The following is a 22,427-nucleotide window of genomic DNA, read 5'->3' on the forward strand; positions in this document are numbered from 1 at the left end:
CTGTGATTTACACCCTTTTGCAATTGGATCCGCGCCCAAGCGCAGCATTTTGGGATATGGTATATTACCAGTTTTAATCCCTAGCTGTTTTCACGTATAGATTATTAGTCCTTTTACTGCTATTGTTTTATTTTCGAATTGTCCCTGCTATTTTAGTTTAATTATTATTAAGTTTTCCTTTGTTTCATCCCCTTTTCTATTCTTAATAAACTATTTTGCCTTTTTTTAATCACTTTAATAATTGTTTCTTCATCATTTTAAACGTTTTTTTATATTATTATCACATTTTGTAAGTTTAAATTATTTTATACTTATTTATATTAGTACACATATTCTATATATATATATATATATATATATATATTTCTAAATCTATACATTATATACATACATTTTCTTTACACAAAAGCATGTATTTTTATATTTTTACAAATAATTATTTTTTTAAAAAATTAAATTATTTTTTTACATATAATTTATAGAACCATTATGTTTTTTTAAGACTATATCGTGTTATACATTTTTATTATTATTATTTGTAATATATTTTACACATATTTTAAATTTTTCATACTATAAATCCTCATTTTTTAACCAATATTATTTAATGTTTTGGTATGATATCCGATTAATTCGTTCATTTTATAATACGTATCAAGTGTATATATCCCTAGTTTTTTTTTTATATAGATTTAAAGTATCTCAATTCATTAATTCGCATGTCGTATAAATTATTGGTTCATTAGATCGCCTTTGTTCTGACATCGTTTTATACTACTTTAACTTTTAAATTTTATTCTGTTAGCTTATTTTGTCGATTGTTCTATATTATAGCATATACATTGTCATCGCATGGTATTCATCCTGTTGATATGTCAATTATTATTATTACACGATTGAAATTAGGTTAACTTAGATTAATTATATTTAATTGCTTGTTCTGCTAGTTGATTAATATTTTCATTCGTTAAGCATTAAATCTCGTATGTACATATTACCCCATTCATTGTTTTCCTTTTGATTTTTGAAATATGGTTCTAAAACCCAAGTTTTATGATTTAACACCCAAGTTTTATGATTTAACTTTGTCTTATTTCAAATCGACTTAATACGTCTTAAGCTAGATTTATAATCATTCATTCAAAAATTCTTCAAAATGAAGACGAGATTCGATGTTTGACAATTCGCGGAATCGTGCCCTAACGTGTTGGGTGGCAATTTCGCGTTTGCTCAAAATAATCGAATGTCCTTTCAAGATTTCCCTCATGCCTTTTAAAAGAATTCTTTAAAACGAAGGCGAAATTCGATATTTTGCAATTCGCGGAATAGTGCCTTAACGTGTTGGGTTGCAATTTCGTGTTTGCTTAAAATGATCGAGTACCCCTTCAAAAATTCATTCATATATTTTAAAAAATTATTTAAAACGAAAGCAATATTCGGCGTTTGACAATTCGAGAATCATGCCCTATCGTGCTGGGTTGTGATTTCTCGTTTGTTCAAAACGATCGAATATTCTTTCGTATTCTCACTCATGTTTTAAAAAATATAAATACTTAAAAACGAAGACGATATTTGATATTTGGTGTTTTGAGAATCGAGCCCTATCGTGCTGGGTTGCGCTTTTTCACTTGCCCGAAATAATTGAATATCTCCTCAGAATTTCACGCGTATTTTATGAAGTAAGGCAATGGTCAATATTCGGAAATTCGAGGAATCTACCCTACTGTGCTGGGTTTCGATTTTTCGTTGGACCAAACAGTTGGGCATCCTTTTATTAATTTCAAAATTGTAGGCTTTCGGACGTCGAAACAAGAAGATTTTGGTAACCCACTCGGTTATTTAAACGTTATTGATAAGAACCACATTTCAAAAACATTTTTTAAGCTTTGACATAAGGACAATATTAAATCGATTTGGTACCAATTTTGGGCGTAGTGAGGGTGCTAATCCTTCCTCATCGTAACTGACTCCCGAACCCATTTTCTCACATTTTCGTAAGACCAAAATCGTGTTTTAATAAATAAAAAAATGTTTTATTAAACTCACCTCATCTTTTAAGTGATCCGATCACACTAAAATAGAAGATCGGTGGCGACTCCATATTTCTATTTTCCAAAAAGTCGATTCCCTCGTTTTTTTATTAAAACAAAAATTTCGAAAATAAAATTTTTTAATTCGAGGGATGGTTTTGACACAAACTATATATAATCACATAATTTTTTAACCGAAAAGTTGATTATATTGACTATTTGGACTAATTAATAACATTATAAAAATACAGAGACCAAATTATGTTAAAAAATAAAGTATATAGATTAAATCTCAAATTTAGGCATATTAGAGGGACTAACATTTAAATTTAACTTTTTTCGCAAAATGAAAAAAAAAAAAAAAAAGAGGTTGGGTGTGCCACGTGTAAGAACTCCTTTTATATATAGGTATATAAATTTGGTTCCTCAAGACGTCCTTCAATACATATATATTGAGAGATACATTTCACACACAAGCTTGCTTCCTTTTTTTGTACATTGACAAACATTTTCAAACAGATAACAAGGTGGCAAATCCTTGGACGGAGGCTGAATTGATTGATCAGCTCCTGTTCCATCTTCAACTACAAATGCCATTTTCAGTCCCCACCCAGTGTCAAGCTCCAAATGATAATGCATAAACCATACACCTAAACCGGCAAAATAAAATCAAAATCAAACTCAACCCTATGATTACCTATTTAATTAATCGAACCATGTTCTATGCTAACATTATTAGTAACTGGATTGTCTGCTCTAAACCGAATGGCGGTCCAACCCCCAGTAGAATACCAACAGTGTTTCTTTCAATCGGATCAACCAGGTTGAACTTCGATGGGTCCTTGACGGGATCGAAATTTCCGATCCCAGTTCCAATGACGAAGAAGTTACAGCCATGGAGATGGAATGGATGTGATTCAACTTTTAGGAGATTGGTGTCTTGTAACGCTAACTCAACTGGGGAATTGTAGGCAAACTTGCTTAGCCTTGTCCCATATGTGCAGTGCCAAGGTCGGCAGTAAGGGGTGCACCTGTGTAGTTGAATGGCTTTGGAGGTTTGTCTGGGAAATCTGTCCTAAAAACCCTTTTCGTATTGAAGTAATGAGCTTGGAGAAGTCCGATTTTGGGCATCACGAAGGAGATATTATTCAATGAAGCTAATAGTCTCGTTCCTTTTACGCATGTCGTGCACAGATCTTTACCGAAACCGACTGTGTAGAAGAGTTTTCTATCAACCTTAAGGGGCACAATTGCAGGGAACTTAGCTGAGTTTAAGCTCCTTAGCTTTTTGTTGTAGCTCAAAGCGAAATCGGTGTCGTTGGAAGCCGGTAATTGGGGACGTGTAGGAAGAACAATGTTGGGAATTCCTTTGTATTGGAGTATTGCTGTTGCTGTTTTGTTGTCAGCTGGAAGTGGTGCATCCATGAAAGGCCTAGCAGCCATGAAATATCTGCCGGCCAAACATTTGGCTCGTACGAGAACGTTGGTCGTTTGCCCCGGTGCGATCTGGATTACAGGATAGCTTAACTCATAAACGGCTTCGTATAAACCGCATCAACCTCGACTAACATCATGTTATGACCCGAAATCGCAAAGAAAAGGTCATCATTAAGGGCAGCATTGATGATTCTTAGCAGGTATGTCTTCCCTGATTCAACCTCCATTGCAAATGTATCTGTAAACATAATCAATAAACAACAAATTAAGTATAAAGTTTTATTTTAATCTCAAATTCCCACCATATATATGGTTTAAAGTGAAAATGGTACCAATGAATGGACATGTTATATTTTGCATGGTTTGTGACATTGACGATAACTCTGTCTCCTTCTCTAGCATAGATTGTAGGCCCTGGAAACCTCCCATTTACAGTTGCTGTTGGCTTTGCATGGCACAGTCTGCTAATGTTCTTCACTAAGATCTGTTTAAAACACATCATTGAAATTCAACGGCTAAAGGAATTAGAAGATCATGAGAATTTAATAAATTGATTTTTCATTTCAGATTTGACTCACATTGAACTGGTACTTCTTTACAGCAGCTTCTACTGGGAACGAAATGAATGCAAGGAACCCGACAAGAAAAAAGAGACCATCTGGAAAACAAAGCCATTTGTCGAGGTGGAAAACTTGTAATAATAACTCCTTTTTTTTGTCCGGATGAGACATGAAGGTGAAAATATAAGTATTTATATAAAGCATGAAAAAGGGTAAGTTATGGCAGTTTGTTAATGTAGATTATTAGGTAGAAATTACAAAGGAGTTGCAGGGGAAGGCAGTATAATTTTTTAGGGATGGAATCAAACTCTATTATTTTTATAATTTTTAAAGAATTAAATTAAACTTTTATAATTTTAAAATGTTAAAAATATAATTTTACTTTTATTAATTTAAATTTTAAACACTTAAAAGAAAAATTCTTTATTAATTGAAAATTTTAAACACCTAAAGAATAATTTTTTATTTTAAAGGGCGTGTCCTGCCAACCACCCACCCCGAATTCGTCTCTGAAGAGTTGTCATACGTCACTTAAACAACTTAAAGAAAGACCATTAACTGGCGTAGGGCTGAGATTGCTACAACTGGAAGAGTATTATTATTTAAATTATGGATTTATATTTAATGCAATAATAAATTAGGTAGTGCCATGTGTTAAAAATAATAAATTATTAAAAATATTATATGTATTTGATATTAAGAGTTTAAATTTAGAGAGGATATTTGATATACTTTCAGTGCATAATAACATAATATATCATCATTAAATAAAATAAAAATAGTGGAGAATTTATAAATAAATACTAATAAATTTAAACATAACGAAATAATAATTAGTTATAAATAAATACTAAAACCCAAGACTCTATACCTTATACCCTAAATTTTAAAGTCGAGACTCAAAACCTTATATTAAAATCTTAAACTTGAGACCTTAGACCCTAAATCCAAGATTTTAAACTTGAGAGTTATTAATATTTATTTATAATAGTTATGCTTAATGTTTAATTATGTTTAGATAAAATTATTAATATTTATTTACAAGTCTTCTATTTTTTTGTTTAATTTAACCATGATGTGCCATATTATTATTTATTAATAGTGCATGAAATTTATGCACTAACAATGTATCAAATACTATTCCTTTAGTTTAAGGATACTTCATATTATGAGTGAGCAAATTTTGAAAAAATCGAGAAGAAGTTCAAAATTGAAATTATTGAATCAAGTTAATCGAATCAACTCAATTTTTTTTCGAATTTCAAGTTTGAATCAAATTGAGTTTTCGAGTCAAATAAACCGACTATCAAACTATATTATATTATTATTTTAGATTTTAATTTTATATTATTATTTACTCTAATTATTTTACATTTTGTCCTCAACCCTCTCAATTGTTTAGTTCAATTTTCTTTTATATGGTTATGTTTAATAACTTAAAATATATATATATATATATATATAGTTTTAAAAAGATTACATAAAAATAAATAACACCAAAATTATTTTATAAATTTAATTCAAATAAATATATTCAATTCGACGACTCATTTTGATAAAATTTTAAATCAAATTAGGATAATAAAATAAGATTCATAAACTCGATTAACTCGAAATTTTTCCATACAATTAGATTCGATTGAACAATTAACTTTACTTCATATTCTTCATGACAAATATATAAAATTTATAGATGAACACAATAAGCATGTATTTTTATTAATCAGCTGCTTCTATACTGCCGGAATGATTAAGTTCTTTGGTAACATCAGAGTTAAGGTTTTTACCATGGTTTGAAGCATTAGAAGAATTACAATTTAGCAAGGCTTACTTCTAAGCATTTTGTAGCATTTCTTTGCAAGGCCAGTTTGATTATTTGAAGGACATATATCATTTATTAAGATGCTCTGTAGAGAAACTTTGTATTGCTTGTAGCCAAACCATTTCTCAAAATGGTAAAAAGAAAGTAGTGGAATGAGATAGAAGCTTGTAATAGTACTTCAATCCAGATGACATAGCTGCTATCTATGTTAATCAGTTTCAAGCAGATATACGTTCGCGTTCCATATAAGTAATGTTTGATTTTTTCATGTATCTGAAAAATAATTATCTCCTTATACTTATGTTAACAAACATATTTAACATGAGTATTGGACACATATACTTTAAAAAAAAATAAAGTGTTATAAGTACGTAAGTTATTGTTGCTATCAAATCTCATACAGCTGATACGAGTACCAAATATAATCACCCCAAGAAAAATAAAAAGTTAAAAAGAGTAACATAAACCGTTATTATTGTCACATCTGTCACGAGGTTAGTACTTTAGTTTCACAATCTGTGCGGCTTTAGGTAATTTATATTTTTTAAAATTCTTCTAGTCAATCCAACTCTTACAAAGTGAGAATTCTCAATAGAAATTCTTCAAGACACTGCAACTAAAGCAGAAGCAACTCAAAGACAAAAGAATAACGAAAGATAAAAAAGCCACAAGACAACCCAATCACGTCAAGTGTTTGAGTGAATGCTTTTAATAGTATTCAATTACTATGAATGATTACATTTGAGTGATTACAAATAAGGAAAAACTTCTATTTGTAATTAAACACCTTCAAATCGAACAGTACAATTTACTCTACATCAACGGTTAAGATGAAAACATATTTACAATTTGAAATTCTTAAAAGGAATTTACATGATCTTTAGGATTACAAAATAAAATCTTAACAGATTACATATATTTTAAGATTATTTTTTATATTTACCAAGCTTGTCCTAATTTTCTTTAACTATTTTATTGGGCCACCAAGCCTTCAAGTAAATGAACTTCTCCATATGTTTCACGAATTAGACCAGTTCGAGTGGATCAAATAAGCCCCATTTAATCAATTGATTTTCATGAAAACTTTTTGTTCGTTAGTCACGGATTTTAATCCACAGCCTGTAAAAAATCTGCCTTCTTAAATGAGTTACATCAATAGTCACATGGCTATGTTGCCGAAGCTGCACATGTACTTGGGGGTAAAAACGTGAGAAAGAGCTAGCGGCTAAAGCATGGAAGCATGTCATTACAAGAAGACATTTTGGAATAGGCCAACGATACTAATCCAAGTTTATTTAAGAAGGCAACAGATTTTCGGTTGAACTGATTATTTTGGTCTTTTGCTAAAAGTAGGTGTCTTTTGATCTGTTTTCCTACAGATCACTGTATCTATGTTGGAAAGGACAGTTAACATATTGTGGGAAAAGAAGGTATAGAGACAAACTCCAACTCTTGCCAAAAACTATATACATTTAAAAAAAAAAATCTTACAATCAGATAATGACAGCAGATACCTCTTACATATGATCAAATCTAAGAAACTATATCATGAAAATCAATGTCGGAGTCAGACAAATTCAATAACCAACTAACCGCCTTTAGCTACGGTATGATGATATTGGCGCCACATCCCGGTAAGCAAACCCCCTACCAGGCAAAATATTTGTCAATACCAAAGTCAATTGAGAGCAGAAAAATCCATGTTTCATTTCTTCTTTTTTGTTGGGATGGATTTTGAGAACATGGACAATTTCACTCCAAACAGTGCCTTGGGAGACTTCTTGTCTTTGGCATTGTCATTAGCATCTTCGGGTGCAACATTGTCCGATTGAAAGCATTCTTGTCGTTTACCATCATAGTTGGTATCTCTTAGTAGCCGTAGCAATTCCAATGCGCTTGCCTTCCCTTTTTCACTCCCATTAACGGATACATCGAAAAGGGCGGGGAATATATCACTCTCATCCTTCACTAACTGACAATATTCAACACATTGCGAGCACAACGAAAGGAGAATACCCAAGGCATGCTCTTGATCCTCGTGACTGTTGGTCTCCAGTAATATAGCAACAGAACCAATGCATCCAGGAGTTTGGGCAATAGAAGCCCTAGCCGCTTCGTTACTGCACAAATTTCGCAATACCACTATACAGTGCCTTGCGAGAGTGGTGTCTTGTAAGAATGGAGCCAATTTTGGGATGCACTCCAAACGCTCCAAATTGGAACAAACATCGGGGCTTGAGGACAGGTTGCGCAAAGTTTTAATGGCTCGTTCTTGGAAATCTGTGATATTCAAGTCAAGAATATTTAAAAGGGAAACAAGAGCACCAGATGCAGCAATCTTGGATTTACAACTGCTATGGCAAGACAATACTTCCATGGCATCGAGAACCTCTTGAGTTACTTCAGAGTCAAGGAACAATGATAGCAGACTATATGCATCTTCATTTAGGTATCTTATGCCATTTCTGCAAGAAGCTCACAAAGCAATGAAAAAAATAAGCCCCTCTATTCAAGTAAAGGATAGCAGAAACTAACAAATCATGCTTTAAAGGATCGAAAAGACATACAGTTCTTCAAAGAAAAACGAAAAAGGAAACACGCAAAATAATGACCTTTCACATGATAAAACATGATACAAGAACTGCTGCAACACATGCTAGAACATATTACCTGTTTTTGCGAAGAAAGGTCGATAACAACTGAAATCCAGCTCTCTGTGCTCTTACATCCTGTAAATAATGACCGCTGCTCAAAAACTTAATGAGAGGCTCGATGAAGTTCTCGGGTGACAAAGAAAAACAAGATAGCTCATCACATTCCAAATGATTTTTCATATCTTCAACTATCTTATTTTGTGCTTCCCAATCAAGTTCAAGAAGGCTAGATAGAGACTCCAAATCCATCTTACTTATGTTGCTGGGAGATTGATATCGGCAAAGATCATCACTGTTCTGCTCTGGTACCAAACTTAAGCCATCTCCATTCTGTTTACTGGAAGTATAACTAGCATCTAAAGATCCAAGCGATATATTGCTGATGTCCACTGGAAAGCGCAGATCATTTATATAACTGCCAAAACTAGCTATGGAGGTGGAAGAAGTTTCCAACAAGTGAGACACATCAGGTTGGCTGCTTGGGTCCTGAATGGTGATCCCATATGCCAAACACCATTTTAATATTAGATCCTTCATGGTAGAATTTGGAGTAAATGACAGATGGGCCAGTTTCACTCCGGTTTTTGGGCACGTATCATTACCATCATCAAACCACTTCTGGATCCAAATCCTCTCAAATGTTTGTCCAGAAGCAATGATAACAGGATCATACATCAATCTTGAAGATATGGGGCATTTAAATTCGTCAGGAAGAGTGGCAATACTTGACTTATCAGCAAGAACATCATGTTGCTTATACTCCATATGAGATTCCGCATTAACCGAGTGAGTATGCATACAATTAGTACTAGGGTTGTTACTTGCAAATGCTTCTTCATTCCGATCAGTCTTGTCGTCTGTTTGCTCTTTGATAATAAGGTTCGAATACTTCCTCAGCAGATACAAAAGACATCTCAAGATATATTTCTTTTGTTGGTCAGAGTCACTGACTTTTTCCAGCAACTTCCTAATAGATCTCTTCTCCGTTAAGATGTCTTTTGAAGACGTAAAATGAAGTTGTGATGCTGCAGTTTGAAGAGCTTTAATTTCAGCACAGTCCATTGAATCCGACTCTGCAACTCCCCTCAGGAGCAATTCTCTTACAACCTTCCCGATCTCTTCTTCAGATTTATCAGGGATAAAATTTGCAGCTCGTAGATCATCAATAATTTGAGAGATCTGCAATAATATTTCAATGTCAGCATGAGCAAAGAACATGACCCTAACTAGCACCACAAAGAAGGGTGAATATAAGCTTAATAGGACAAGTGATTTGACAAACCTCGACCGCCAACATAACTGGAACCATGTTCTGAATTTGGCATAAACCTTGTTCCAACAAGTTTTTTGATTTTTGAAACCTTGAAACTAGGACATCCGTTGTTATTACCTGAAAGCAATTGCAGAGAACTATCAACCAAAAAGTATCAAGTTGACCAATCAAGAAGTTCAACTCTCTAGAAGACTATTTAGCATCAGATTGTCATAAAAAACTGGCCTTCCAAGAGCCAGGTCATAAACTCAAAGGGAAAAAAAAAACACACCAGATAGAGTTTACTGGATTCGCTGCAGTACTGGAGAAGCAACTTTGCTCTGTCAATTGCACTGATGAGTGAGCATAGTGCCGTTATTCCCGAAGTGCATCGAGGTCGAGCAGCTTCGATTTCTGGGAATATCCACATAATCCTATCAACCAACTTCCTAAATTCAGTGCACATCACGTGATGCACCTACAAACATAGTGTCGGCAGTGCAATAAGTAAAACATACTCATATGAGATGAATATCAAACACCTTAAAAGCAAACATGGGTACAATGATATGATCCTCTATGTTTAAGCAAATATATGTTTTCTTACACAGTAACAATTAATCTGCACAGGCATAGATGAATTGTATAAGATCTATTTTCTAGCTATACTTTAACCCCAAAAATTCCATGTTGAATCAGAAAAAGAAAACCACACTCAGTAATTACTTGTACCTTAAAGGGACTGGGATGGCATGGAGTCTCCACTACTTGGGCAGCATCGATCCCCATTAAGAGATAGTATACTGATTAAAGAAACTGAACAAGAAGTAGTTAAACAGATCAGAAACTGCTTAAGATAATCATATATAGTTTTTCAAATATTAAACTGTAAAAGATGGAAAGGGGTTTTATTTCTTTCATTAGGATGTGAATTTTTTTTTTTTTAAGAGAAACTCACCTAGTGATGGAGAAAATGGAGCACTGATGAAGAGAAGCTTTTTTTCTTTTTCTTTTGGTTATTTGTATGTAGCCACACCAAATATACAGAAGTTGAACCACAACAAGAGGCAAATACGCTTTATTTAGGAAAATAACCACAACCAGATACTTGGCCTGTTGGCCACTTAAATTAAAGAGGTAAGCACTTCAGAGAAGATATCATTGCAGCCACCACAGAAACAGTGACTCACGCTTGAAAAACAGTCAGAACCAACTCTTAATTTTTTCAAACCAAAGATGAGCAAGGTGAAAAGGAAGCAGTAATTCAAAGAAAAGAAAAGAAAAACTCCCAACACTCAAAGAACCATGTTAACAGCCATAGGTGAATATATTGTAAAAGAAGAATCTTGAAGGGGAGGACAATTCCACAAACGAGAACTCTTGTTATAACCCAACAAACGAAAGAGAGTCAAATTTAGCTTTAGAGCCCTCTTAGACCAGGCAAGCAAGAAAAATAAAAGAAACCTTTACATCAGGAAAGTAACAGTTGCCTGTGGGGAGAACAGGACATGAAAATGCTTATGAATGAATGAGAACTTACCCTAAAAGAAAGTTTCTTCCTTTTTTGGTTTTTTTTTTTTTAGACTTTATGATCAAAGGAATCAACTACGTTCCCCCACCTATTTTTATTATAATTGCTTGTACTATTAAAATAACAATTTAATGTATAAATTTAAAAATGATCTATCAATTGTACAGATAGATGAAATTCATGAATAAAAAAATTTCGAATAGGGTTCTGGAAGAAGAATTGCATTTATGATAATCAAGATAAGGATAAAACAAAAACAAAATGGTCAAAGGGATCATTTTCTTCGGTCTCTAGACCAGGTTCTTCTTCCTCTGGTTAAGCTTTAAGACAACGTTTGCGACAGTCACAGGACTGCTATAGCACTTGCCTATGATTCTGTGATGATTTTGTGACCGTTGATGCTTCATTGCATTGAATCAACGGCGATTAAGGTTTAAGTAGTAGTTCGTATATTGACCAATTGATATATCCGTGTGCGGCCTACGCAGTCACTCTTGAATGGTAAAACGGCAAGTGGGAGCTTCGGCTTCAATAATTCAAAAAAGTCAACAAAGTTCAAAAGTAGATAAAAACTCCCAAAACTGTATATCTCAACTACTAATTTTATTCATGAGATTCAGATACCCAATTTTTTCTTTTTAAATACATAAAATGAAATTGAACTACTAATTTATTTTTGGGTTAAATTCTACTATTAATTTTGTTGTGTTAAGTTTTATTATTATCATATGTGTAATGTCAGTATGGGTTTATTATTTTCATATATAATTAAAATCCACTTGATAGATTAACAACGGTCTTATGTATTAAGGCTAAAATTTCAAAGATAAAAAGTATAAGGGTTTAAAATAATCTAATTAAAAATATGGATTGAATCTATAAGTTTACACATAATACAAGACTAGTGATTAAATTTAATCGAATAAATTTAGCTGCTACAATTAGGATCAAAATTAAAATTTTAAAATTTTAAAAATAAAGATACTAAATAAACAATTTTTATAAAATATAAAGACTAATAGCAGAATTCAACATTCTGTTTTTAGTTTTTTGTCAGAACCTATTTCAGTTAGGAAAGCTTAAAAAGGGGCAATTTTGATTTGATTCATGGGACCTAGTTGAAAGCCAAGCCGGCGCGCACACAAAGGGAGATGTATTCTTCCCTATTTTTTTTTTTCTTTTTAAATACAAAAAAGGTGAAAAAGCCCAATTCAGGCCCAGCAGAAGAAATTGACAGTGTCATCATCATGTGAGGAGCAGAATATAATTATGGCGCATGCTTTTTAAGCTCTCAGGGGTAGGATGTTTTTCTGATCATAATCGTGGAATGTATCAACTTTTATTTATGATGTAGTAACCGTCAGGGATTTAACCTTTATATGAAAAAAGAAAATAAGTATGTCATGTGAATTGGATGTTCAACAAATATTACGTGCATGCTGCTAGAATTAACAATTAATTACCATAACGAAAATAAATAAAATTGTTACTTTTCAACATCTCTTCTATTCCTTCACCAAATTTTAGCTATATTCCACTACAATTTTCTTATTTATTTATACAATAAAACTTTCACAATCTTTCAAATTTAAAAATGACAAATTTTAATAATTTTCTATATGTTGTAATTACATTCTTTTGTAATTATAAAGAATTGTAATTTTCTAGACGTGTTTAGTTGACAAAATACAATTATATTCTAATTCTCTTTATTATATTTAGTAGTACAAATGGTAATAATTACATACTTACATAATTTATATTATTAAAAATATTAATTACTGTAAAAATTATTAGTATGGTAAAAGTAATTTCTAACCAAGGAACAAAAATTAAAATCAAATCGTCATATGTATTATGTTAGTCTAAAAAGTAGATGATAATACAATTACTAATAAAAATAGTAAGAAAAATAAACATTATATGCAATTTTATCTAATTGTTCTAATGCATATTTGTTGGGTTATTCCAACCTTAATATTTAACATATCATCATCGATCGAGTTCACCATCATCTGAATTTGAATCTACACCATTAAGATTACAAAGATCTCCTTCCTTTGTGTAGTTTTCGAAGTATATGGATCATTTCAATTCCACCTACGAAGTTATAGAATATACATCATGCTACTACAATCCACCTTTTTTATGTTATATTAAGGTGATGTTGTTAAAATGAGAAATATTTTTTAAAATAAAAAATATTTTCTCAACCACATTCGAAGCCTTGATTGTGTCAAATTAAAGAGTTATCAAATTGTCTATAGTGCTTGTGTTTGACACCATTTTCTCAAATTGTGTCATACCACATTATATGATGTAAGAAAACACTTTCTATTTGCATAGTTAGCATCCACCTTATAATATTTAGGTCCACAGTTCAAATAATTTGTTGCTTTAATTATAAAAACTTATATAAGCTTAATTTGAAAATGAATTTATATTAAGATATATCTCTTTTCATAATACATAAATTAAGTCAAAATAATAAATAATATTTAACCTTTATAAAAGAGTTTTTATAAATTGTCCAAAACTTTCATAACACTTCTTATAAATAATATATTTTCCAATTAATTTTTATAAACAAGGATAAAAAAACTATAACTTTTTTTTATAAATAAGTATACTATTTTTATAGTATATAGCATGAACATATAAATAAGTTATGTTCATACTTGGTCATAAATTTTATAAATAAATATATTATAAAACTTTATAACATGTAAATTAAATTTTATATTAAATTTTTATCATAAAATTAATTTTTTAAGATTTAAATAATATTTTTATAATTTTATAAAATACACAAAATATTTTATAATATATTTTTAGCATTTACAATATAACTTTTTTTTGTCATAACTATCCCAAACATTTATTTATGTCATGTTTATAATATACTTTTATAACCTGTATAAAAACATTTCTTTAAAATTAGATTTAGGTGTAAATTGTATGTGTAATTACTTCAATTCTCACCTCCCTAAGAATTGAAAAATGTATTCGGGATGCTCCAATTACACTAAATTCGATGAGACCTACCAACTACAATAGTTATCCAAATATACCACAATTATGTAATTACAAATAATTACACTCAAATCTAATTGTTAAGTGATTTTCCAAATGCTATCTAAAAGCATAAACTAAATATTTAAAGGAGAGGTATTTATTAAAAAATAACAGAAAGTAAATTAAATAAATTATATATTAAATAAATTATATTACATAAATCTCAAAACTATTATGTAAGTTTTGTAATACATAACGAAAAGAAAGTGAAAGAAATGAACTAAAGTTTTTTTAAAAAAATTGAAGGTTTTATAATAATTAATAAAATTTCATGTTAATGAAGTAATTGGAAAGAGAATTAGTCACTATTAAATATTAAAATTATCCTATCAATTCTAATAAAATCTGAAACTAGCCCTATTCATATTTTTAAATGATATTGAATAGTTTATTTAAAAGAAAATTCATTAATTTTTCTATAAATGAGAATATACAATTTTAAAAAAATTAAAAATATTTATCGTGAGCGGTGAAGGACAAATTTCATCAACACAACAAAAGTTTCAACTTTAGCATCAAATGAATATTATGACATGTTGAAATTGACTTTGGTACAACTCAAACACGACATATTTGAAGTGATTCTAAGTGTTGGAAATATACTACTATAAAATGAAATAATTAGCATTGATTGGATAAATAAATTAAGCATAAATAAATAAAATAATCATTGTGCCGTGGAAGGACCACTGTCTTAAAAGTCAATCCGCACTGATAGGTGTAATCGTGAGTGGACATTGTCCCCCAAAGTTAACACAGTACTTCAATATTCATACACCCGAATAAATAAGATGGAACACAATTTGTATTGCTCTTCCCAAGAGTATTTGGAAAAGTAAGATGAAAACTAAACCTGAAAGCTTAGACGGAAATTTGACCGAAAAAAGGTTTTTGAAAAGAAAATAGGCAAGCTAAGAAAGACAGAAAAGAGACTGTTGTTTGCTTGTTGTTGTGGAAAAATGAAAAGAATGACTTGTTATTTATATTATTTTCTAAAAGGGCAAAATGGTAAAATAACAGTGTCAATTTCCAAAAAATAACAAATGATTTTCCTTAACTGAAAATATTCTGCAACAGCCAGAAGATTTTCTGCAACTAAAAAAATATCTTGAAAAACAAAAAAAAAATGATAAAAGGAACATGAATTTTATTAAAAAAGAAACATGTGCAATATGTGTCGTTGACCTGTTAACACAAACATGGACCGGGTGGGGCAGCGTCACACGCGTGTTGGGCCTTTAGTCCCAATTTACTCAATGAAGGTAAGAGGCAAGGTTATATTTAAATCCTCTTAGAAGCATTTTCTCAACCAACGGGGGATTACCTAGTTTGCATTACCAATATTCCTCCATTAATTCAAAAGAATTGGAAATTTTGTAAACATGAGAAAAGGTAAAACGTGAGAAGAGCAATAGTAGAATTAACCACTTAAGTACTAGTATCTTATGAATTTGAACTAGTACGTAGTGAAATGAGTGGTTCTTCTCTTTAACAAGTGAACAAATCTTGAACTTGTTAAGATTGGGGTTAACTCATAACACACGACTAATTTCAGATCTAATTGATGTTCCACGATAGATCAACAAGTTTTAGCAATACACCTCGAGATGCTGGTAAGTGCTTTAGAAAGACTGCCCAATGCCTTTCATAGAAGATGGCTAGTTCTTCGCACTTACGTTGGTGATTTCATCAAGTCTATCTCAATATAGATTTCCCAAATCAAGATTATGAAATCATTAAGATCATTTATTAAGTTTATCATCTCATATTTAAATTCGGTGAATTCATCAAGTTTGTCTCAATAAGACCACCTAAATTTTGGGATATGAACTCATTAAGAGTAATAAATTCAACCTCACATGTCAATGAATTCATCAAGCCCGTCTCAATAAGAACACCCAAACTCTGAGATATGAATTCATAAAAAGTAAGAACTCAACTTTATGCATGTACATTGTTTTTCATAGGGATAGGTAAAATGTACACTGTGAGTCTTTTCATGGTTTCATTTGACCACACTGAATTCCTCAACCACTGGGCTTAAGACCCATCCCTCTCGACAAATCAAGAACCATTTTCTTACTTAACCTTTTGGTTAGTGGATTAACTAGGTTCCTTTCAAACATCACGCACTCCAAAGCAAGTACTTCATTCTTTATTAAATGTCTCACAGATCCGTGTCTTATTCGAATATACCTTTTCTTACCATTGTAAGCTTGGCTCTTTGCAACGCAAATTGTGTCTTATGAGTCATATAATAGAGATACGAGAGGTGTCAGTTTTTCCCATAAAAGAATCTCTGCAAGTAGATTCCTAAGCCATTCAGCCTTTTGCCTGGCTAAGTCTAAAGCTATAAACTTTGATTCCATCGTGGAACGAGCAATACACGTCTATTTAGCAAACTTCCAAGAAATAGTTGTTCCACCCAAAGTAAAGACATACCCACGTGTAGAGCTAACTTCATCATTATTAGTTACCTAGTTTGCATCACAATATCCCTCTAGGATTGCAGGGTATTCGACAAATTCCAATTCCCAAAATAATGTACCTTTAAGGTATTTAAGCAACCGCTTTAGAGCATTCTAATACTATTTGCTAGGATTATGAGTATATCCACTTAGTCTATAGACTGCATAAGCAATATCAAGTTGAGTTAGTTCATCAAGAACATAAAGATTCCAATAATTTTAGCATACTCTAATTGAGAAACATGATTTCCTTTATTCTTTATCAGTTGTATGCTAGAATCAAAAAGAGTCTTTACGGAGATTACATCAAAGCTATTAAACTTATTTAACACTTTCTTTATATAGTAAGATTGATTCAAAGCAAATCCCTCTTTGATTTAGTAACCTTAACCCTTAAGATTACATCTACCTCTCCTAAATTAATCATATCAAACTTGGTAGATAAGAAATTATGGGTTTTTTAATGGCTTCTATATTAGTGCTGAAAATTAACAATAAAACCAAAACTAAGAATAGTCTTATGAAATTTCTCATACCATTGTTTTGGATTAAGACCATACAAAGATTTTTCGAGTATGCAAACTTTATCTTCCATACTATGTGCCACAAATCCTGAAGGTTACTCTATGTATATCTCCTCGTCGAAATCACCATTCAAGAAAATTGTCTTCACATCCATCTAATGTGCCAATAAATTGTGAATGGAAGATAAAGTAAACAAAACAAGAATGGTTGAGACCTTAGTCACAAGAGAGTATATATCAAAATAATCTACTCTAAATTTTCGAGCGAAACCTTTTACAACTAGTCTTATGTAATTGACCATGTGTATGTAACTCATGTGCTTTGATATAAGTGGAGGCTTATGCTCAAAAGATGGTCGAGCCCATGGCCAGTATGTTGGGTACATGACTTGTGTATGGCATGACTTTTGTAAAGAGTATGACTCTATGATTAAGTAAATTGTGAATTATCGGAACGATTCTTCTTGACATAATTGCAATCACTCGAGCATAATTGTATATGTCCAATTGGTCCATCCGCTAGTTCAAGAAAAGCTCGATCGAACTGCATTTGAATTAGAAAAAAAAATTCTATGACTTTGGAAATAATCTAATTGAGTCGTTTTATTCGATGTGGAATTAAATTTGACAGTCGTGATAATTGTTCAATTAGAAAATTTGATTAAATAGTTTTCTTGAAAAATTAATTTAGAAAATCTTAGTGATTTTTAGAAAATTTAATTTTAATCAAGTAAAATTAAATTAATCAAATTAATTAAAATTAATATGATATTTTTGGAAATTAATTTTCAAGTCAAACAATTGGCTTAATGGGTAATTGAACTTAAAAATTGGACTTAGGATTGAAAATTGAGCTTGAGAACCCAAAACTATAATCGAGACCCAAAAGCTGATTGAACTGGGCTTGGTATATGAAACCAGGCTGACGATCTAACAGGAGGTTAGATTAGACCGATCGAGCCGTCACTAGGCCCAAACCGAACCGGCTCAGGTGCCATGAGGGTGCCATACCTATGATGGCACCACCAAACATGGTGGGTGGCCCTTCAGCAGTTGAGTAGTGTAGGAATCACACTCCTACTGGGACTTTATCGGATAATTTAATTTTAGATTAACTATTTCAAAAATAATAATATTTTAATAAATTTAATATTTAATTTAATTTAATATTTATCCTAATAATATTTTATTAATTTAATATTAAAGTGATTATCTTAATATTAAATTTAATCTAATATTTATCTTGATAAGTATTACATTAATTTAATTTTAAAGTTATTAAGTTTAATCATAGTTGAACTCTCTAAACTCTCCCTTATATAAAGAGAGTCATGGGTCATTATTTCTCACACACTTGAATTTAAGAGAAAGTTGTAGAGAGAAAATTCTCTGAATAAATTATTTAAAAAATTTCTAGAGATATTTTTCATATTTATAACTTTTTGCATGCAAGGTTAGGTAATTTACCTTCGTTTACTTGGAAGAGCGTGTGGGCTGCTAAAGAGCTCTTGCAAAGTGGGCAGTGTTGGAGAGTTGATTCAGGGGAAAGAATTTCCATTCCAAGTGATGCGTGGCTTCCTGGCTCTGCCTGTTACAAAATTAACAAGTCATTTGGTAATAAGGAGCTAGTTTGGGTTTCGAACTTAATTGACAATATTGATAGGAAGTGAAAAGCAGATCTGATCAATAGTACCTTTTTAGAGGAAGATGCGACTATGATCCTCAGAACTCCTTTAGCATAATAAGCTCACGATGACTTACTGGTTTAGAGGGGTGAGTTGTCTGGGGAATTTTCTATTCGAAGTGCCTATAAACTTTATATGAAAATGATTCTTTCTCAAATACAAATTTAACACGAGATGACAACACTAATTTCTATAAGAACTTATGGAAATGACAGATCCCATTTAAAATTAAAATTATGCTATGGAAAACTTGGTATTTTCTTCCTACTTTGGCTAATTTAAGTTCTAAAAGGTTGGTGGCGAATGCGCTTTGTCCCAGATGTGAAGGTGCAGTGGAAGATCTCATCCATATTTTTCAAAACTATCTTACATCAGTGGAGGTATGGGTTCATTTAAATCTCAACTGGATATTATCAAACTTAGTTACAAATTATTGGGAGTGGATTACTTGGATTTTCAGAAGTACGGACAAGTAGTGTAGGACGTTCTACTATTCCATATGGGCCATATGGACAAACAAAAACCAAATAAGTGAATGGGTAGTTCGGTATATTCGTGAACTAAAAGAGATTGAAGAAAGAAAGATTACCAGATTGAGAGGAAATGAAGAATGGAACCCTCCAACTGATTCATTGATTAAAATCAACTTTGATGCTTCATTCAATCAAACACATGACAAATTGGGTTCAAGAGTTGTTGCCAAAAACACATCAGATGAGATAATTACCTCCAAAACGATTCTCTACATTGAGGTTACGTCCCCGTTTGCGACAAAGGGTCATGCATGCCTTCAAGTGTTGTTATTGGAATATAGTTAAGACTCCGAGCAATGGTAGTGGAGGGCGATGCAAGGATAATAATAATAAAAATTTCAGTCAAATCTTTAAGATAAATCAGAAATAGGAGCTATTATATGAAACATTCAACAAATAAAATGGGGATTTCAAAGGATCTGGTTTAAGCATGTGCCCAGATCTTCAAAAGCTCTTGCACGTGTTCTGGCCACTGAAAGTTTGAAAAGGGATAGAGAAGATTACCTAGAAGGAAGAGTACCAAACTTCGTTGCTGAAGCCATAAAAAGAAGAAGACCAAGAGAACCTGACTGAAAGGGGATGCTGTGGAAGGCTCTAGTAGAGATGATAGCAACTGATAGAGTTTGTTTTTGGAAAGTTGCTAGCTTTTGGAAACTGGACCGACTGAGGCGATATGATTGAGACTTCCTCGGAAGCAGGTGTCAATTGGTGTATCTAACTGAAAATTGTTTTATTTTGGGCTTTTATTTTGTAATGGTGGGCCAAGCTGCGCCTGTTTGCATTTAGGCTTGAATTAGGATCTAATTTAGTTTGAACCTAGTTCTTTTTGTTTCTGTTATTTTATTTTTGAATAAATTCCAGTCGGGTATTTTCTCAAAAAAAAATTACATCCAACACTTTTGTTTCATAGGTATGAGTACAAAGATTAAGGGTAAACAAAACTTTATTCAATTTAAAAAAATTGATTTTTTTTTTTGCATTTCAATATAATTGAATCAATTTATTCTAGTTATTGAGTTTTTCAAATCAACTCAAATAAATAATTTAGTTTTTCAAGTTCAAATTGAATTTTACAACCCAAAGAATTGAATAACTTGAATAACAAAATGATGAAAATACCACTTAGGTCCACAACAGTTTCAAAATGTGTAAATTGATCCTTCTAATAAAATTACAAAATTTAGAAATATGTATAAAATATATTTTTTCCAAATTTTATAAATATATATAATTTGAAAAAATAAAAATATTGAAAATCTTTAAGATATATACAAATGCTAAACTATATTAAAAAAAAACTCCAAGATGATAAATTTGAGACCTTGAACAAGTAATTTATTAAATCAAATCTTTCATATAAATTATCTTAATTTTTGTTTCGTTTTGTTTTAAAAGAATTTCCGAATATATATGGTATTTATGTTGTTTAACTCGAAATTTAGTCATAATGTTAACAAGATTTTAATATGGTCAATTTAATTTTTTTAATTTAACTCGAACAAATTTATTTGACTCAACACATTTGAATTTCATTTCACACAACTCAATTTAGAAAAAAAATTCAGATAACGTTATGATGATAAAATAAGATTCATCAATTCGATTAATTTAAAATTCATTCACTCGATTTGACTTAATTCAATTAAACGCTTACCCTACAAAAATTTATCTCTCTAAAAGCCATTCAAATAAATGAAAATATAAAAAATAAATATACTTATGTTAGATTCCCGATCCAAAAAAATTATCTATTTTATTTTCAATGGTATCATACATGCTCTACGTTTATGATATAAGGATAAGTAACCTCCAACAAAATATATATACTTTAATTTGATATGAAAAAATGCTAACCTGAATAAAATCCAACTCACTGTTCACATGGAGATAATCCCTCCACAAGTTACAACCTCCAATTCTTAGATCTTAAAAAATAATTGCAAGAAGACCTATATGCACGGCTATTCCCCGGTCGCTTTCACTTTTTTAGAATTTGAAAATGACAATACCAGAACTAATAATAGTCTTATATACATAAGCACATATATACACGCACGGACATTGCTCTAATACTTCACTCATTTTGTCCTTTAGATTCTCTTTGATATTTCAAGTTACAAGCTGCTTAGCCTCAAAATGGGAAATGAAAGGCAAAACTGGGCCACGATGAGAATGATGAATGAAACATCGGAACCCTTGGACCACAGCCAAACCCAATAGGAACTTGCAGCTTAAGAACACCTAAATAGACCCAAAAGACTATTAAGCCCGCAGGCTGTTGACCTAGATACATATTCACCCAGAGACACAGAGCTAAAATAAGTGGCCGAAAAGTACTGCTGCCAGTTGGGTTTTATCATGGTCTTTGATGACAATACAATAAGTACTGTCTCTCAACCTCCTCACAATAATCCATTCAGTATCTTATCCAACTTATCCAGGCCACAGATCCATTATCAATATATCACCTTACGAGTCCTTAAATTGGTTCCTAACTTTTAACATCGACTAATGTCTAAATATGGATGAACACACTACTGATTGGTGCATGAACCCTATTACTACACGTCTATGCTTTTGTAACTTAGACAAAGCAAAGAAAGATTATTGAAAGATACTTTGCTCCCTCAATCAGGTTCACTTGTCATTAGCAATTTTCCAAAACCCTTTGTTCTTTTGTGCAAAGATCCCCCTAAAAAAGGTGTATTGTACCCATGCTTATGATAGCAGATGTAGACTAGGCAAAAATAATGGATTTACTTACAATAACCAAGCTCCAAAATGTCAAACTTTACCACTTGATTGACCCAGTAACATGATTATAAACCAAATATAATATAAATTTATGCATGGGGA

General features: G+C 31.5%; 2 protein-coding genes across 2 annotated transcripts; both read right to left on the bottom strand.

Annotated features, from left to right (window-relative positions):
- Window positions 1-3,011: 3,011 nt before the first annotated feature.
- On the bottom strand, window positions 3,012-3,896 carry LOC108471965 (laccase-11-like). Its single transcript, XM_017773500.1, has 3 exons — window positions 3,800-3,896; window positions 3,581-3,705; window positions 3,012-3,536 (listed from the first exon to the last, which is right to left on the bottom strand). The coding sequence occupies exons 1-3, from the start codon at window positions 3,894-3,896 to the stop codon at window positions 3,012-3,014; spliced, it is 747 nt and encodes a 248-aa protein (XP_017628989.1).
- Window positions 3,897-7,301: 3,405 nt separating this feature from the next.
- Window positions 7,302-20,289, bottom strand: LOC108473658 (U-box domain-containing protein 5). The gene is made up of 11 exons (XM_053022119.1): window positions 20,076-20,289; window positions 19,766-19,858; window positions 19,628-19,662; window positions 19,047-19,167; window positions 18,821-18,941; window positions 10,714-11,812; window positions 10,488-10,571; window positions 10,048-10,233; window positions 9,786-9,893; window positions 8,520-9,682; window positions 7,302-8,314 (listed from the first exon to the last, which is right to left on the bottom strand). Exons 7-11 carry the CDS (start codon window positions 10,542-10,544, stop codon window positions 7,555-7,557), a joined length of 2,274 nt encoding a protein of 757 aa, XP_052878079.1. The 5' UTR covers window positions 10,545-10,571; window positions 10,714-11,812; window positions 18,821-18,941; window positions 19,047-19,167; window positions 19,628-19,662; window positions 19,766-19,858; window positions 20,076-20,289; the 3' UTR covers window positions 7,302-7,554.
- Window positions 20,290-22,427: the final 2,138 nt, after the last annotated feature.

Source organism: Gossypium arboreum, chromosome 11 (assembly GCF_025698485.1).
Source record: "Gossypium arboreum isolate Shixiya-1 chromosome 11, ASM2569848v2, whole genome shotgun sequence".
Lineage (NCBI taxonomy): Eukaryota > Viridiplantae > Streptophyta > Magnoliopsida > Malvales > Malvaceae > Gossypium > Gossypium arboreum.

What these genes read in the sequence shown, in the direction of transcription:
- LOC108473658 (XM_053022119.1), bottom strand. Translation starts at nt 10,544, where the DNA reads ATGGGGATCGATGCTGCCCAAGTAGTGGAGACTCCATGCCATCCCAGT. An exon ending in AATCCAGTAAACTCTATCTG is followed by an intron (nt 9,894 to 10,047) that starts GTGTGTTTTTTT and finishes AATTGCTTTCAG; the next exon opens with GTAATAACAACGGATGTCCT. An exon ending in CAGTTATGTTGGCGGTCGAG is followed by an intron (nt 9,683 to 9,785) that starts GTTTGTCAAATC and finishes ATATTATTGCAG; the next exon opens with ATCTCTCAAATTATTGATGA.
- LOC108471965 (XM_017773500.1), bottom strand. Translation starts at nt 3,896, where the DNA reads ATGGGAGGTTTCCAGGGCCTACAATCTATGCTAGAGAAGGAGACAGAG. An exon ending in TATAACATGTCCATTCATTG is followed by an intron (nt 3,706 to 3,799) that starts GTACCATTTTCA and finishes TTATGTTTACAG; the next exon opens with ATACATTTGCAATGGAGGTT. An exon ending in TGTTAGTCGAGGTTGATGCG is followed by an intron (nt 3,537 to 3,580) that starts GTTTATACGAAG and finishes CCTGTAATCCAG; the next exon opens with ATCGCACCGGGGCAAACGAC.